Raw genomic sequence first — 18,731 nt, 5'->3', positions numbered from 1 at the left:
ACCACGCTGGCGTCTCCCGGCCACTAGAAGCGCTGCCGCCGCCGCCGGAAGCAGCCAAAGCCGGTGGGCGCTCCGTGCTCCCTTCTTGATGCTGGAGTCAGCAGCAGCGAGGAAGATGGCTGCTGCGGAGGCGGAGGAGGACTGATGCTCCAGATCGGCGTGAGGGGATGGTGTGGATTAGAGCATTTGTTTAAAAAGGTGATTTAATTCCTATTTCGGGTCAGATCTCCTGCATTGATGCAGGAAACAGTGTGATCAGGTTGATTTTACTTCCTAGTACAAAACTGGCTACGTAAGTGTGAACTTGACTTATTCTAATTTAGACCTTGGTGTAATGGAAATAAGAAAAATTCGTAGTTAATATTATAAAACATCTGTAAACGTTGCATTGGAAATGCAGTATATAATTTAGGTAGATCGATGGCATCGGATGCACCAATGCAGCAACCAATGTCGGGGTGACTCTGCGTCAGGTGAATTGGGAAGAGACAACTTGGGCTGTTTTTATTTCTAATGTAGTTGGTTTTTTACCAAGTTATGACTGTCTGCATTTCTGCTTGTTCAGATGACCGGTCATTTTGGTTATCGTCAGCTGGTACAAGCACCAATTGGTTAAATAACCAACGCGTTTTGTAAGGTAGGTTAGTAAACCTGTCCTTGGGGGTTTAAAATATTTTTGTAACGTGCATGGTGCCAGATAGTAATCTATCAGTAAATCTACCGTATAGGTAAGCTCTAAATATGGTCCAACAGCAGGTTCCGGAGATTGACGGGTTTGTGTCGACTGTCTTGCCTAAGTGATATACCTGCAGTGCCGTATTCGTCGATGTCGGCTCCTTTTTTAAAAGCCAATTCAGTCACATACCAAGCCATTTTAAGAGTATGCATTGGTTTAAAAAACGTGCCTTTGGGATAAATGATAATCGTTTGATCATGTTTCTTCGGGGGATTGTTTTTGTAGGTTGTAACCGGATACTGACGCCGCCGAGAAACGCGGACTGCGCTCTACGGCGGAACTCCTGTAGCTGACTTTTACTGGATGTTGGCCGGAAATCGGGGACACGGACGGGTGGCAAATATGAAAACACGAGTGAAAATCCACCCCGATCACCTGAAACCGGTCGCTGACCACGGAGACGCCCGCCTGCCGCGCAGCTGCTCCCCGCGCTTCTCCGAGGGGATCTCCCGGGCCAGCGGGCTTTGCTGCCTGCAGCGACTTTGAGCTCCGCTACCTCGGTTTATATCGTTTTATTTTCCACTCAGAAAAGTGTCCGTTTTTGGAACTTTTCCCTTGCATCTGAGACTGCTTCAGATCCCGACAATAACAGGCGTCCCAGTGCATACCTCTTTCGTAAACAGATATATACATATATTTTTGTGCACAAGATGTTTTCGGCGCTGAAGAAGCTGGTCGGCTCGGAAGCCGTTCAGCAGAGGGACAAGAACATCCCTGCCGGCCTGCAGTCTATGAACCAGAGCCTGCAGCGGCGCTTCGCTAAGGGGGTTCAGTACAACAGTAAGTGATCCCGGCTGAAGCTTCAGGTGGTTGTGGGGATCTCAGGCCCAAACTGCTTTAGAGCATTAGAAAATACTGCCTTCTTATTTCCCTTTATAAATATTATTAAAAACAAAACACAAAATATCTCGTGCAGGGTACATAATAAGGAATATTGCCCGTGGGATAAATTGCATTAACCTTAAACTGTAGCACTTAACATCTCTTAAATATTTATGCGTGTTTTATGAAAATTGTATACAAAAGTATGGATAGATTACTTTTATTAACTACTATTGAATAAAATGCCTGCCTGTTTGAACACAATAGTCAATGTATTGTCCTGTATTGGTTATGATGTCACTCTGGGCCTTGATTTCAACCAACGCTACCGCAGTGAGAAATTGGCGTAATTTAATACAAGAGGCCTTTAGTCCAGTGTTTGACCTCTTTCTGTTGGTTTCCTCTGGCCAGACGCCAAGGTTATGGACTCAGAGGCTGCTGGTGCGTTGCCTGAATCCGGGCCCCTATATACTGAATACTGATACTGTAAAATAAGCCGGCTTGGGGAAGACAGGGTGTGTAGATGTTTCTGCTGCTCAAGTGATGTCATGGATGTGTGATTTATACGGATGTGTGGTTGGTTGCTTAGTTGAGTGTCAGTGTGGTGATTGGTCAAGTGTTGTCTACAGTATGTCCCCTGTCAAGCCAGCAGCCTTACGCATTCCTGTGAATTTGGTCCCCCCCCCCCCCAGGATGTGCTTCTATGATCTTAGTTTGTGCTTTTTCCCGTTTATACATATGGAAGCATTTTGGCCTTACAAGTTTTGCATAGGGTTGATCAGCATTGGCCTCAGGGAGCAGTCATAGGCCCAGACACGTTGATTCGCAGTCGCAGGAGCTTCGAGACGAACTTCACTCTTTGCCTCCCAACCCAGTGAAGATCGTCATCCGTGGGGACAGGAACACTGGCAAGAGCACTCTGTGGCACCGGCTGCAGGGGAGGAAGTTCCTGGAGGAATACATCCCGACCCAGGAGATCCAGGTCACCAGCATCCACTGGAACTACAAAAGTGAGGCCTGCCCTCTTACTGTCCCTGCATGGAGAAGGTGACATATGACATGAAAAGTGCTCCTGGCTTTACACTGAAAGCTTTGGCCCCCTCCACTCCCAAGATTTAGTTACGCAGCACGATGTTTGGCTCGTCACATTACAGAGGTTGACTCCTTCCCAGTTTCAGGTACATTTGCTAGCTTGCTGTCTCCCAGCGCACCTCTACCAGTTTATCCTCACGACTGTCGAACCAGAGGTGGCTTCCAAGCGTAGAATCGCTGAAGTTGCCGCAGTGGGACTCTGTTCTGATGCTCCGTTAACCCTTGGGAGCGAGCCAATCAGCTCGCCTTGTGTCCAAGCGAAACGTTTTCCTGGTGGGGGGAGGGGGGGGGGACATTTGGCACAAAGACAGCCCCATACCCCCTGCCAGATGATGCATTGGTCAGAAGTCCTGTTCAACAATCGTTTTTGGCATCTTGCATGTTTGTTTTCTCCGTGTCCTGCCATTTCATAAGGCTTAGCTGATGCCTTTGTGTAATCAAAGTTAAATTATTGCTATATTTCATTTTTCATTTCTCTACATCCATCTTTCATTTTAGGTGTGGGATCCCAGATTGGTAAATATATACTTTTAACACCCCTTTAGACTATTTAGATAGAAGTAGGTAGGAGTGTTTGATGTGCAGTGAGGACGAGAAGTTCGCCTGCTACCAGTAGCTTAACCCACTGAGGGTCTTCTCTGTTGAGAAGAAGCTGCAGATGAACTTGCCTTGGCCCTTTAGAGGCCAACTCCGTGTGTGAGAGGTCCAAGCATCTTGCATAATGCTTTCATTCTGATATCTCATTGGAGTGTGACGATGAGTTTGGCAGGGTTTTGAGTGTTTCCGGCTTGCTCCACGTTGACTAAATCTGTGCTTACTGATCTGGAGACCGGCCTTTTTTATTGGCGTAAACGGTCATGTGTGTCTCTCCTCCCTCAGCGACCGATGACGTCGTCAAGGTGGAAGTGTGGGATGTCGTAGACAAAGGTGAGTCGAAAGCACTTTTGAGCACATTCTGTTGATTTTACAGTTGAGTAAACAGTGGTGTTTCAACAAACCCACTTCTCATTGTGTCTGTCTGATGGTGATCTGAGGAATGATTGGTTGGAGGCACCAATGGGCACTGCCTCGATTAACGAATGAAACCCAGCTAATCAATGGGATATGGGTTAATCTAGGCTGTCAGCATCCCATCGTCTGTGGGGGGTGTGGTCTTCTTCACGCTGCTGATTTTTATTGTCGATGTTAATGTTGTGACTCCTCTTCCCCCTGCGACCCCCGTCAGGACAGAAATACCCTCTTCCTGAAGGTCTAGGTGAGGAGCGTTTGAGGCTGGCCTTCGCCTGTCTGTCCCTTGTGTGACCTAGACCTTCAAATGCTTCTGCTGCGTTTGTGTGGCTTTGCAGTTATGCTTACGTTTATAGAGCTCTGGGTGTGTCAGTGGCTCCCATGCAGAGTAATGGGTTTTCTTTGCTGTCGGATCTGCGTGACGGAGGGTGTGATGCGTTTGGCACGGGGTAATGGTTCTTTGAAGACGTGGCTTGCAGAACAGTCTGCTGAACTTTCAGTTTTATTTCTCTCCCCTGCCCCCCGAACATGCTGCTAAGTGTCCTTGCAGCTAATCACATCTCCACAATGGTCCCATTTGAAACTACTTACTTGAAACGTGTTTCCTGCCCACCCCCACTGCACGCTAAATTATTGTCAGCCACTGATAATAGCTGGGAATGAGTAAAACTGAAGTCTAGCAGTGCTCTGTGTAGCAGAAGTTGCACTTTTCACCGGTAAGGAAAAGCACAGCTTGTAAGCGGTTATTGACCCGGGTGGCATCCTGGTGTCTGGTTCTCCTCGGGTCGCAAGACCTTCCATGAAGTCACTATCGGGATGATAAGTCACTGCACGTGACGTTTCAGGTGTAAATTAAGAGCCGATTGTAATATGGGGTTCCTACAGGGCTAGCCCTCTGGACGGCTTCTGTTTGCCCTCTGGGGTTTATTTTGTACACTAGCTGCGTAATTGAAGTCCCACTTCTTAATAATTGAAACCTCCAGGGTCTAACCCTGTCCACCCGCTCCCAGCAAAGCCAACCGCTGTCGCCGGATGGTCTTGGTATCTCCCGGGAAGCTTGTAACTTCCCCCTCAAACTCGTCGTGGAGAGTGGAGGGCACCCCATGCGGTATCCCACCCACCCCCCCTTATGCATTGGCAGGCTGAATCTGGCTGCTCGCAGTTGCAGTTGCTTGCATCACTTACCACGCACCCCCCCCCCCCGCCAAAAAGCTCACCCAGCTTTGCTACTCCTCTAACCGTGTGTGTGTGTATCTCTCCCCCACCCCCCCCCCCCCCCCCACTTACTGTAGGAAAAGGAAAGAAGAAGGGCGACTCTCTGAAGCTGGAGAATGAGCCGCAGGAAGTGAGTCTCCTTTATTTTTCAGTATGGCTGCGGATGGTCGTTCTGTTTGGGAGCTTTTTCTAATTCTAAAGAGAACTTCGGAAATGGAATTAGAATAGTTACTGTCATCGTACAGTGGCCAGTGGAATTTGCTGTGATGTTACTCCAGAGATGGTGCAGAAGAAGGGAGAAGTAAAACAAAAGAGAAACATGTAAATTAACTTCTCGGGTTACGATGGGATTAAGTTCCGATAAACATATCCTACAGTGAAAATATCGTAAGGGTGGCGCAGTGTTTAGCGCTGCTGCCTCACAGCAAGAAGGTCCTGGGTTCCGTCCCCGGGTCTGTGTGGATTTCACTCGCTCTCCCTGTGTTCGCGTGAGTTTCTGCCGGGGGCTCCGGGTTCCTCCCACAGTCCAAAAGTGTGTGCGGCGGGTTAATTGGCGAATCTAAGCTGGCCCAGTAATTGTGTGAGTGTATGCGCCCAGCGGTGCGTTGGCGACGGCCCAGGGTTGGTTCCTGCCTGCTTGTTATTCGCAGGATAGGCTCCGGTCCCCCCCACGCCCCCAGTTGTGGTTACTGTGTTAGGCGCATTTTCATGTAGCCTACCATACCTTAAACATACTTAGAACAATTACAGTTGGGCAAACTCATTAACGTAGAGCCTGTTTTATAATAGTGTTGAATATCTTGTGTAATTTATTGAATAACGTACTGTGTAAAAAACAGAATGGAATTGGAATACCTGTCGTAATATCGGAAATCTATCGAAATATCGTAACATGGACCATCGTAACTCAGGGTCTGTATATACAAAGATGTATAAATATGTACGCACTTAGAATTTTACAAGAGTGAAGGAGCCTGGAGGAGGAGTCTTGATCACGAGGCAGTAGTAACAACCGAACTTGACGCCCCTTTAAGCCAGTCGGAGGCAAAGTCAAGCATAATAACAGCTACAGGACGATCTTTTGCTCGCCGCACGTTTCCCTGGCGACGCGCTCAGCCGACATGCTCCATCCTGGCCTCGGTCATTCTTCCCGCTCTGTAAACCCGATTATTGGACCTTGAACCTCCTTCCCCCGCCAGGCTGAGACAGAGCTAGCTCTGGATGCAGAGTTCCTGGACGTATACAAGAACTGCAACGGCGTCATCATGATGTTTGACATCACCAAGCAGTGGTATGCGCCATCTTCTGGCGGTGGGGGAGGGGGGGTCCTATAGCTTTTTGTTTGTCCTGACTGGGGGCTTCCACTAATATTTCCGGGCAAACTTATGAGTTGAGGGTGAATAGAAATGTGTAAAGTTTTTTTTTAAGGGGGGGGTTGGAGTTTCTTTGGTTTGGATTATTAATCACATTATTATGGGCTCAGAAATTTGTAGGTCAACATCCCATGACTTGTAATAGGATTATATTATAACAGGATTAGCAGAAATATGACTAGTTGCATGTTTCATGCCTGAAACGCGTTGGCTCTGTGCGGCTCCCTCACTAACCCAGTGTCGTCCGCGCCGCCCAAACGCAGGACGTTTAACTACATCATCCGGGAGCTTCCCAAGGTGCCCAGCCACGTGCCTGTGTGTGTGTTGGGCAACCAGCGGGACATGGGCGAGCACCGCGTCATCCTGCCCGATGACATCCGGGACTTTATCGCGGGCCTCAACAGGTAGGGGGCGCCGTACTCCGCCTGGACCTTCCGGAGTCCTTCAGTTTTCATGTAGTTGTTGGCTAGACCCACAACAAAGGTTTGTGGTCCATTTTCTCTAGGGTACAACAGCAGTACTTCTGGTCCTATAACAGAAATTCAGAACCGTCCACAAAAACGACTTTGCTCTGCTTTGGTTTTTGTGTATGTATGTGTGAAGAGTGAGAGAGTTTTTTTTCTCCCCTAAACCAGAAGGTCAGGACTTGGTTTGGTCACCAGACTATCATAAGACCTGCATGATCTGCACATCCCCTGTCATCCCTCTCTTAGTCTCGCTCTCTCTCTCACTCTCTTTGGTTTGCCTGTTGTTGCTTTTATCTGTTCAGACCCCTTGGATCGTCCTACATCCACTACGCCGAGTCCTCCATGAAGAACGGCTTTGGCCTGAAGTATCTGCACAGGTTCTTCAACATCCCCTTCCTGCAGCTGCAGGTCAGTTGCTGGGTTTTGTGAGCCTTGCTTTGCATCGCTAAGCCTTTTGGTTGGCGCTAAGACCTGGAGTGGGATGGGGGGGGGGGCTTTGTTGCCCCCGCCCCCCTCCCGACAAGGAGCCATGCTTGGAATGGCCCTGCATTTCGAGTATTTCTGCATAGCTGGCGCCTGCGAGGCGTCCCAGGCCGGCCCGAGCCCCCAGCGTGTTTACAGAGAGCGTTGGACGCATTAAGCATTTATGTGGCGGCTGTGTTATTGCCGGTTTTCCATTATTCATCACCATGGCTTTGGTGACGCTCGGGCCTCAGGTCGCAGCACCTGACACGGACGTCTTCTCAGAGGGCGTGCGACGCGTGCCACCCCCTTACAAAGCCGCTGACTCCATTCTCCCTGCTTAATCGCCTGCTAAACCCTACAAGCTCCGCAACACCGAAATGCCCCCTGAAAGCACTGTGACTCAAGCAGCATTTTAGCCAAAGTTTTAACAAACAGCTCGGCAGCAGCAAGATTTAAATGCCACAGACCGTATCCCATAATCCCCCTGGTCAGGCCTGCATGGCAATGTGTGGCTCAGTGGGTTAGTGCTCTGTGCCTGTGATCGAAAGGTTGCAGGTTCAAATCCCTGATTTCACCGTTAGGCCATTGAGCAAGACCCTTAGCCCCTAATTGTTCCCGGGGCTGCCTGCTTTCAATTGTATTGTCACTTTCGACAAAAGCATCTGCTAAGTCAATGTAAATAGTTGGCATCGACTGTGTGTGGAGCTTTTAAAAAAAACGTCCCCCAAAGTATACATGCAGTGTTTACAACTGTAATTGTTTGGGGTGGGAAGGAGTGCTGATTCAGTCCCTAAATTAACCACGTCGCCCAGTAACTTGGTTGAGTTTCCAGCGCTCGGCCCACAGTAACCTAAACCCGCTGTTTGATTATTAATGATGCGGACCAAAAGAGCACGAGGGCAACGCCGATCACCTTTCATCCGTTAATGTGTTTTCATTTGTTGGCCTGGGGGCGGAGTGAAATGGGGGGTGGAGTCACATGGGGCTTCTTGATTGGCTGAAGCCAGCTGTCTGTAACCATGCAGAGGGAGACGCTGCTACGGCAGCTGGAGACCAACCAGCTCGACATTGATGCCACCCTGGAGGAGCTGACTGTGCAGCAGGAGACCGAGGACCAGAACTACGACATGTATGTACACAGGAGCATAAGGACCTTCCCATTTATATAAGTTCTGTATATATAGTCAGAAATTCTATTTTTAACTCCCTCACACCCTCCTACACCATCACACTAAAGGTTTCTTTTTAAATTTTATTTCCTGAAAATAAAACGTCCATATATGGTTTCTGGTAAAGCATTGAATTCCTGTTGGCTGGATCAGTCATTGGCATGGAAACCTGCAGGAAGTACAGCAAGCGAGCAGCCCCGCTTTGGAGGGTGGGATCCGGTAGGTGTGTAGGTCTCAGCAGATTGAGGGCTGGGCGGATAGGGTGCCGTGGTGGACAGGATGGCGTCTCTGAGGGGAGATGAGGTTAGGGTTTGTTGACAGTGAGGAGAGCAGAGCCTCTCTTCCTGCAGTGTGGTGACGCAGCGGGGAGAGGCTCAGAGTCCGGGGCTGACTCAAGGTCTGACTTTGCAGATTTTTGGAGCGGATGGAGAGCCGCGCTGCCAATGGACAGAGCCCTTCCTCCGGGTCGCAGTCGCCCATCGTGCCCCCCAGTGCACCCTCCACGGCCACCCCCAGCCCAGGGACGCCCCAGGCCACCGTCAACCCCCACATCCTGCTGGCCTCCACCCCTACCGCTCCTCCCCCTCCCCTCGCCACGCCAGCCCCCGCCCCACAGGCACCGCCTCCCGCCCAGTCGCTGGAGCGCCCCTCGCAGCCGGCCACGCCCCCGGGCCCTGCGGCCCAGGCCCCGCCCTCTCAGAAGCGAGGCTTCATCTCACGACTCTTCGGAGCTGCCTCCACAGAGGGCCCCACAGGTGAGGACTTTGGGCATCTGGTGCCCCCTGCTGTCTGGAGACGGCAAGCGCAACAAAGCGCGTTTCCTGCACGATCGAGACAGGCATTACTCCCACGGGCCTGTAGAGGGCGAGGCGGAGTCACGCGGAAACTGGGCAGCCTTTATCAGAAGCTGTGGCAGATGCAGCGCGACTGTGGGAGGAATGCTGATTGTGGGGGGGAGTGTCTTACTGCCGCCAGGATAACATGCCCGTATCCACCATGCAGGAACACACACAGGCACGCATGCTGCTCCTGCTGCATTGCAGATGCGTGATGCCGGGAAGGCGGAGTTGGGGGTGGCCCATCACTCCACCCCCCTGCATACACTCCCCTACCCCAGTCACGCGGGTCACCAAACGGCAGCACTGTGTGGGTAAATGAGAAACCCTAATGTAATATATTCTGGACAGAGCTGATGCGCCTAAATTACCCAAAGTGCTTGTGCCCTGCGATGGAGCACCCAGCTTAGAATAAGCCCCCTGCCACCCTGTAGCAGATGAATGGATTGTAGATGTATACTGTACTGACCAAAGTCTGCCTGCGTTACTCTACGCCGGTATTTCCCAACCCGGTCCTCCCGGGACCCACAGACCACAGATGTGTTTGCTCAGTTTCTTGGGAGGTAGGAAAAATGTGGACTGTCTGGCAGGGGGCTGGGAGGGACCGAAAACGTGGGCCGTCTCTGGGTCCCTGAGGACTGGGTTGGGAAACAGTGCTCTAAGATTTTACACCATGAGGGTGTTGTGGTGTGATGTGTGAGCCCTTTGTGACTGGTGGCATCACCCTGCCCTCATCAGCAGATGCCCCACCCCCCAAGCTTCAAGGGAATGTGCAGAGCGTGGATGACTTTGTGCCGGATGAGGGCCTGGACCGCAGCTTCCTGGAAGACAGCGGAACGGGAAAAGCAAAGGCCAAGCCGACAGCCACCGTGGACAGCGACAGGTAAGGGGGGCCGGACCTAGGACCCCATCACCTATGACCTTTGATCTCCAAGGGGGTTGAGCTTGTTCTTCTTCCACGTGGAACCTGGCATTTTTTTGCCATGTCGCTGTGGGGTGGGCGTGGCATGTGACTCGGCAGGTTAAGATGATGTGTCTGTGATCAGAAGGCTGCATGTTCAAAACCCAGGGTAAGCAAAGGATCATCACTGTTGGGCCCTTGAGCAAGGCCCCGTAACCTCAGTTACTGCGGGGACTGTCAGCCTTCTTAGTTATACATCACTTTGGATGCAAGTGCCTGCTAAATAATGCTAAATAAATATATATTTTTATATTATAAATTTTTACTCTTTTTCAATTGCTAAAAGGGTCACTGCCCCCCCCCCCCCCCCACTTAATGCTGCTAATCTTCGCTAAAGACCCGAAACAGTCTTTCATTTTGCGTCACATATTCAGTTTCCTGGGTAAAAGAGCCATTCTGTCCTTTTGGATGTCTGATAAGGAGCAATGTGTCTCCTCGCAGCGATGGAGAGGGCAGAGGAGGGAACCCCCTAGTGGCTGGTTTCCAGGACGACCTGGACCCTGACGACAAGGCCCCATCCAGGCGCGGGCCCTCCGCCGCCTCACAGGGCATGAATGTCACTCTATCCAGCGATGAGGAAGAGCCACATTTGAAAACCCCCACTGTCCCACTGGGGGAGGACAGCAAAAGGTGAGAGGGCACTTAAGGTTGGTGATCGTTTCATGGGATTGATTTTGAGGAGCAGAAGATGCCTTTGAGATATGCAGAGAATAACTCAAAGATTTATCCCTAAGGAGATTGCTTGTGATCGCAGGCTGAACAGCACACAACCACACAAAGACAAAAATAGACAATACATAGAACCACATACAACATTTTTAAAATGGTGTCCAGCTGAACACTGGTGTTCAGATTTCATTACTGTCCACGTTGCTTCCGCTAGAAGGTCAAATGGCCCTATGCACAGTTATTGCGACGCCCTGGTTGGGGACGTATTAGGACGCGTTAGGACGTTTTAGCTTTTGCACTGCAAAAGACGTGGATTGATGCATCCCAGACCCCCTCGGCAAACGGCTTGAGTGATCGGATCGCAGCGCGTCTTGGTTTTAAAATTCACAAGTGAACAGCGCTAAATATAAGCACAAATAGGTAGTGAATATGAGAATAAGTACAGAAATATTGATCTAGGAAGAAAAAACCTTATCAATATCTGTCTGTTTATTCCCCATTTGCCCAGTCTGATGGCCCTCGGAAGGAATGATTTCTTGAGGCATTCAGTGTTAAATTAATTCATTTTAATTTAATGAATTAAATATACTTTTTATTAGTAGTATTTAACTGTCTGGATGGTTCATTTAGGCATCAGAGGTATAACAGCTGCCCCCCTCTCGGGACCTAAGCCAGCCGTTGCTGGTGTCCAGCGTGATCTTTAACCGCTTGCATCACCTGCTGCCTTTCTGGTTCAGCCCCCCTGTCAACCCGGTGATTCAACCCATCCAGACGAAGGAGGCGGAGAGCAAGTTCTCTGCCAAGTTGCCGGGGAAACGAGCTTCCCTGCCCACCGCTGCGAGCTCCACGCGATCCGCACGCCACGGCAAAAAGAAAGGGGACGTCGCTGAGAGCGATGATTCCGACACGGACCCCGAAGCCCCCGTCGCCAAGCAGCTACTCTCCTTCGTCATGGACGACCCGGATTTCGAGAGCGAGGGATCGGACACGCAGAAGATAAATAAGGTTCCCCATTTGTCTCCGTATTGCAGCTGGGCAAAGAGCGAACACTGAGGCTAGAAGCCGTCGTGACAACAGATACAATAGCAGGAATTATGGGTAAACTTAGGTTTGACACACTAATCAGGTCATAAATAAATTGCTATATTGCAACACAACCTCTGTGAATCGGGTTGATAGCAATGAACTTGGTATCAATAATGTAGCACGCATCAATAATCTGATGTTATCCTCTCAAATTGCTTTGCCTTCTCCAGTTGATTATAGAGTAATTATTTAATATCATCTCGTCTAACCCCTGCTCGCCCCCAGGACATCTTCCCAGTGCGGGACGACCCTTCCGACCTGTCGGATGACGGGTTGCTGCTTCATAAAGTGACAGCCCCCCCAGACTCACTGATGCCCGCAGTGGTGTCCTTCAAAAGCAAGGACACCGCAGATCTGTTTGGCCTCGGCCTCGAAGAGACGCCGACCAGAGTCAGCAGCGACGATCAGGACGGTAAGTCGGCCCCTCCCTCGTGTGTCCTAAAACCAACCAATCAGGGATCCCTGCATCTCTGTCTACATTTACATTTATTTATTTAGCAGTTGCCAAAGCAATGTGCAGTTGAGACAGATAATATATCACAAGTATACAGCTGTCACACAGCCAACTTAGATACAAGTGCTGTTAGTTCAAACTTCCAATGGGTGACCAGTGCAAGATAGTTATGGGAACAAGAGCTAAATAAAATGACACAGAGCCTAATATAAGAAAAGTTATTAAGTAAAAAGAAAACCTAGCCTGAAGTCTAAGCTTAAAATTACAAGTGAATTCATTACTTGGACGTTGGACCAGTCAACAAAGACCAAAAGCCCCGGAGGGTAGGATGTAGTCAGCTGAGATGTTTCAGAAAGAGGTGGGCTTAAGATGTTTCTTGAAGGCTGTGTGGGATTCTGCAGACTGGATATACTGGAGTTGGTTGTTCCATCATCGAGTAATCGGGTGGCGTTTCAATTGATGACTGTAGGTGATATGGAACGTTCATCTTGATGAGCAACTATACGTCTCTGGGGGAAAAAATGAAGACCGCAGCAAAATTTTCTCTCTCCCTCATTTCTCAATTTATTAAAGAATAGATCAACGTGTATATTTTACACACAGAAACATACTGACCACGTTTGAATCGGAATTCCAAATAAAATCTTGCCAGCCAAAGCTGTGTGCTGAAAATGACAACTAGTCAAAAAATCAAGTAGAGTAGTATAACATCTGCCAACTAACCAAGTTTATATCCATTATTAAATAATAAAGTTTTAACTTGGGAAGGGTTCAACAATCAATATTTAGTGGCATAACCTCAGTTCTTTATTAAAGCTTTGTGTCTCGCAAGTTCTCCACCAGCCTCTCATATTGTTGTTGGGTGGCTTTTGATAATCCGTCTTGCACTTCATAATATTCCAGATGTTTTCTATAGGGTCATGCATCCTTCAGAGATGGTTGTTGTAGTCGGATATGAACTGTCCTAGCAGTGCACTTCACACCTGCACTTAATGGTTCCCATTCTTTTTGAAGGTCACTCGAGGTCACCCTCTGATTCATGAGGCGCTGTTGGACAAGTCGACGGTCATCTCTGACGTTAGAAAGTCACTTCTGCCCTCTACTTGACTGGTTGCCAGTGTCTCCCACTTCCCCTTGTTCTCAGAAAGCTTGAGCCTGAAAGCCACCTGCCACTCAGTGTAGCCTTCTGCCGGCTAAACCGCGATTGTAGCCTCCTCCTCCTCACTCACACCTTTAGAAATTGTCATCTTTAGCATGGTCAGTGGTTGTACCATAATGTGTCTTAATTAGAATTATCTGGTATATTAGAAATGTTTTATGGCAACCATTTGGTCCTATTGAAACAGGATGTTTGGTTCCCAAACCTACATCATTTGGTAAGATTAGGTTAAGCTAATCAACTAGTCAATAACTCATTATGTCGAATCAGGTATTTTGAATACCAGCACCAACGCATCCTGCATGTGGAATGGCTGCCATTGACATAGAAATGCAGATTATTTATTTTTCTATATGGAAAGGTCTCTTTTTTCCGAGCTGTGTGCAGGGCAGACCTGCTCCTCTAGGGGGCCAGAGGAGAGTGACAAAGGGATGTCAGATGAATGCATTATATCTGATTGAATACCAGATATGGTGCCGCATTTCGAAACATCTGCGGTGGCTTTACAGTACAGGCTGGCAGCCCTGTCCGTAAGGAGAGAGAGCAGTCAGGTTGACACAACACACGGCTGGAAAAGGTGTTGAGCTGTATGTTCTAATGAGATCTGATCTTCCTGATATACGAGCGATATCTGCAAGGTAGTTAGATAGCTGCAATGGAGACATCAAAGGATAACCATGAAGGTGATGATGCCTAATCCAAGGCTACGCAGTTCACAAGGAACTTGGAGATCTGAGCTGAGACTGTGCTGTTTTCTGGAGGGAACGAGGAATTAGATACCATCTGCATAGTGAAATAAGACATGTTGCTAGATGACTAGACCTAGGTTAGTGGTGTTCAGAATAGGGCCAAGAACGTAAGCTCTCCTTAATTGATGTGACTTGGACACCTGTGCTCCTCCAAACACCTGGAAAGATCTACCTGAGCCTGCTTACATTGAGCAAAAACAATGCAGGGGCTAATTGCTAACCCCACAACCAAAACTTTCAAGTTCCTTAACTCAGAGTTTCTCAAACCAGTCCTCAGGGACCCTCAGACAGTCCATGTTTTCTAGGATTTGGGAGGGAGCAAAAGTCTGGACCGTCTAGGTGTCCCCAAGGACTTTTGTGAGAGTCACTGCCTTAACTTACTGTCCACAGATCAGGTTTCTATGGAAACAAACCAACGGATTACTAGCTAGACAGAGTACTATCAGTGCAGATGCTTGTGTGTGTGTGTGTGTGTGTGTGTGTGTGTGTGTGTGTGTGTGTGTGTGTGTGTGTGTGTGTGTGTGTGTGTGTGTGTGTGTCAGCTGTTCAATTTTGTTTGCTTTCTCTGTTTAACACCAACACAAGTACATTGCGGTTTTACCGTACATTTGTGGAGGAAAATAACGAACTATTCAAAATGGAAACACTTGTTCATTGCTTATTTCTATATTTTGTCCTGCGTACATGGTTGGTAATGCAACCCCTCCCCCCCCCCCAGGATGAAGTAAAAACCTTCAGAAACAATCAGCCGATCAAAAACCTTCTAAGAGGTCTTTGTTTTTATTTTTCCAGACAAATTAGGCAAACATTCATCAAAAGAGAAGAAGAAGAAGAAGAAGAGCAAGGAGGTATGAGCAAAAGGAAAACTGGGTGATTTTTATTCCACTTAACTTATGAACTGGCGTGCCGGTGATGAGCAGGTGCTGGTGATGAGCGGAGGCATCCGAGGGGCATGCATACCCTGGCAGATTTAGAGGGGGACCAGTTTGACACCTTGTGGGGGGGGGGGAGCAGAATTTCTAGCCGTGCCCCTAGTGACAGGATTTATTTGATGGCTCTTTCAGAAATTGTTTGTATTCTGTGTGAAAGCATTAGCTCATGCTGAGGGATTAGCAGTGAATTTCAGGCTGGCATTGTGAGCAGAACTGCTTTCGCATCTGATCAGGAGGACGAAAAAGGCACCAAGAAGCGGCACAAGCACAAGAAGAAGGTGAAAGAGGAGATGGGGACGGCGGCGGAGAAAGAGAAGGAGAAAGAGAGAGAAAAAGAGAAGAAGAAGAAGCCGAAGACAAAGAAGACCACGGACGTGGACGACCTGGAGGCCTTCCTGGCCGGAGTGGAGGGGCCCGTCAAGTCCGGAGGCGGAGACTATGAGGAGCTGTAGGCCTGCGCCCCCCCTCCCCCCCCCCCCCCCCCCCCCCCGAGCAAGGCTGGAGGTGTGTGACAGTGAGCTTTCCATCACCGACCCGCTGCGAATCGTTCACCGATGTAATGCTGCCCTGAGTTACACTTAACTTCTCAGTATGGTACCTGTGAGATTTTATTTTATTGAAATTATAACCACTCCCCCCCATTGATAATATTTCCGCATATGACATTCCAGCAAACAATGGTTTGATTCAACAGCCACTGAGCAGATTAAAGCACCGTCTGATTGTAAGAAGTGACTGTTTCCATTTTCAGTAACGTCTTCCTGTCTTTTTTTTTTTTTTTTTTTTTTGTCTGATGCAAGACTTTAGAGCATGACTGAGTTCAACAGCCATTCCGCCCTCCGTCGCCATAGATACACGCTGCGCCGATCATGAGCTGTTTGTCAAGGTTGCTGTGTTACTTCCTAATGAAGGTGAAATGTGAAAATTTCAGTTTTGCACGTGACGGTATTCCGTTGGCATGGTCCTGCAAAGATGGCCGCCGCGTCGTTTCAGAACGAGGTCGAGGACACAAGTCGGGATCCAAAGGGGACAGGTCCTAAGGGCGCCGGGGGCTCCGTCATACGGTTCTGCAAGCTCAGCGCTGCCCCTGAGGTAACTCACTGCCTTAATGTTTCGATACACTCCCCACCCCAGCTTACTGCGGTGGAGACTCAAAGGTCAAACTGAACTGTCCCCGGACAGGATGCCTTTGGTAGTTGAAGCCCATTTCCTTGCAGAATGCTACCCTTTTGCCATATGCAGGAATGTTGCCCCAACTGCATGTTGGCAATGCTTTGTTCAGAGATGCTGAATGCTTTAAAAAAAAATTGTTTTTTTGCAAATACAAAACATCTAAGGGTTTCTGTGCAATTTTTTTTTGTTTGCTGGTCTTTTTCACTCCACAGTATTTAAAGCTGTTACTTTTCATTTTTCTATGTGTGTTGTTGTTGTTTGAATTAACCATCTGACTGTACTATTTTAGAGCAGAGACATTATCTGAGGCTAAGTGAGAGTGGCAGCTACGAAAGGTTCTGGAATCTCCAGCAGCCTCCTCAGAACCCAGAATTTTTTCTGTTTCGGCGACTCGTATGTGTCTCCCCGCCTTTGTCGTGTTTGACTGTTAAAAATGACCCCACTGAAGCAGCGAATGGTCACTTTGGAAAGACAGAGAGGCTGTTTTTAAAAGATGTACTTATTTTTGAGGTGGGTGAAATATTTTTGTCACAACTTACCGTTCGGATATTGTGTTGAAAAATACATCAAAAATCATCTGTTTTAAGTTTTACTAAACAGATTTATTTGAGGCGTATTTTTCATATTTGCAATGTCTGGGTTATTGAATTTGTAATATTTGATTGTGATCATACACATTTTTCCCGTAGGGGAGCTGAAAGTGTTAGTGTGAAATATCATTTAGGGTACAGATAAACGTGGCTCAAAATCATTTAGGAGAATCTTGCCTCGAAGGTTTTATTTTGTGGTTCTTAGTTTAGGGAACATAAATCTATCAAAGAAATTCTTCCAACTTGAAAAATTTATTCTTTCTATAAGTTACAGAAGAACGGTTAACTGACTGCTTCCTTTGCACTTGAAATTCCTGGCGCCTTCGTAGTATTTGAATTTTGATATTTTCTCGCAGAATCGTGGGGAGATACTGCTTATTTTCAAATTACGCTGAAGGTGGGATTAGAACTTCAAATATGTTGAGGGATTTCACTGTGACGTTGTCGGTAATCAGTTGCTGTCGATAAAAAAAACAACATCATTGCATTTTCCTCTGATTTTAATACTGTGTGTCTGGAATATTTTTATCGACAACGAATTGTTAGACACGAATGCAGGCGGGACCGGTTCTTCGGGTCCATGATCAGAACCGACCTACCCGCCCACGTGGGTTGCGCTAATAGCGCTTTGTGCGCATGTGCGCTCAGCCTTGTGAACCACGTTCAGGACTTACCATGTGCAATTGCTCATTTATTTATAAGCCCGTTATAACAATGGTTAAATATTAAATAATGTGTTTGCTAATGCATTATTTGTAAATAAGGAATGCTACTTTTCTGGATGTTAATTCGGTTTTATGTTAGGTTCTTTTTGATCATTAATTTATTTTGGCAGTGTGTTTAAATCAGGCGCGATCGATGTACAGTTAACATTATTTGCAACAAAGTTTAAACTTTGCATAGACTATGCATTGATATGAACGAGCCTTCACAGCAGGTCAGGCAATCGATACATGTTAAATACTATTTGTTTTTCCATTTGCGGCGTATGGGTTGTACATACAAGTATAAAGGTGGAAAATAAGTCTATTCATATGTAATACTTTTATTCCTATGAAATGCTTCCATCTGCATAGCTTGTGTAGATCTTTGTTCACGTTGTGGAATAAATGCAAACATTTTCTTCTTACTGGATGTTTTGTGTGTGGTCACTTCGGCCCTCGTTTACAAACACGAATAATCTTAATTGTAAGCGTGGACGAAAACGGCGCACATCCGCACGTAGCCTGTCTTCATAAAACGGCAAAAAGTGCGACTCATTTTTCAACTGCTAGGGGGCGTAAACGTGTTACTTCAAATATTTCGTTAAGACGATTGCGATTATTACCTGCTTTCCGTCAAGACCGCTTTCAGTGGCCAGTATATTGCAATTTTAAGATTTACAATTCAAAAATACGTCATGTTAAAAGAATTCACAGAAATGTTGGAAACGTTTAAACTTTTTTTTACAGAAATACTTAATGGTGATTAGCTTAAAACCCTATATTCCTGATGTATATGAACCTAAAGCATGTTTCAGTACAAAACAGTCAAAAATATTTCTGCTTACTCTACTTTTGACGCGTAGCCAATTCTCTAAGCAAACCATTTACTGTATAAATTTAGGCCTATCAGCGTATAAAACGAAATAAATCGTCACATTCGTTGTATTAACTGTATTCTGCAGAAGTGAATCAGTTCTAATCCATATAAATAATTAATTTGTAGATATTCTCCTTGACCTGCTTCTGATTAATTTTGCATCGCCCCAAGGACTGCCTTGCTGCAATTAGTCA

The 18,731-nt window shown here is 47.4% G+C and overlaps 1 protein-coding gene across 8 annotated transcripts; it reads left to right on the top strand.

Annotated features, from left to right (window-relative positions):
* Window positions 1-38: 38 nt before the first annotated feature.
* On the top strand, window positions 39-18,085 carry LOC125746645 (rab-like protein 6). 8 transcript variants are annotated; one of them, XM_049020882.1, is made up of 19 exons: window positions 39-198; window positions 566-637; window positions 962-1,516; window positions 2,434-2,568; window positions 3,149-3,166; window positions 3,530-3,577; window positions 3,876-3,905; window positions 4,951-5,003; window positions 6,073-6,164; window positions 6,510-6,650; window positions 7,016-7,121; window positions 8,204-8,307; window positions 8,759-9,102; window positions 9,925-10,066; window positions 10,586-10,774; window positions 11,551-11,818; window positions 12,125-12,311; window positions 15,054-15,109; window positions 15,427-18,085. In XM_049020882.1, exons 3-19 carry the CDS (start codon window positions 1,387-1,389, stop codon window positions 15,643-15,645), a joined length of 2,262 nt encoding a protein of 753 aa, XP_048876839.1. In that variant the 5' UTR covers window positions 39-198; window positions 566-637; window positions 962-1,386; the 3' UTR covers window positions 15,646-18,085. The 8 variants fall into 8 exon arrangements, with proteins under 8 accessions (XP_048876839.1, XP_048876837.1, XP_048876838.1 ...); XM_049020880.1 differs by having other exon boundaries at window positions 9,922-10,066; XM_049020881.1 differs by lacking the exon at window positions 566-637 and having other exon boundaries at window positions 9,922-10,066.
* The last annotated feature ends 646 nt before the right edge of the window (window positions 18,086-18,731 follow it).

Source organism: Brienomyrus brachyistius, chromosome 7 (assembly GCF_023856365.1).
Source record: "Brienomyrus brachyistius isolate T26 chromosome 7, BBRACH_0.4, whole genome shotgun sequence".
In the NCBI taxonomy this organism is placed as follows: Eukaryota; Metazoa; Chordata; class Actinopteri; order Osteoglossiformes; family Mormyridae; genus Brienomyrus; species Brienomyrus brachyistius.
This window is presented reverse-complemented; position numbering and strand designations above follow the sequence as displayed.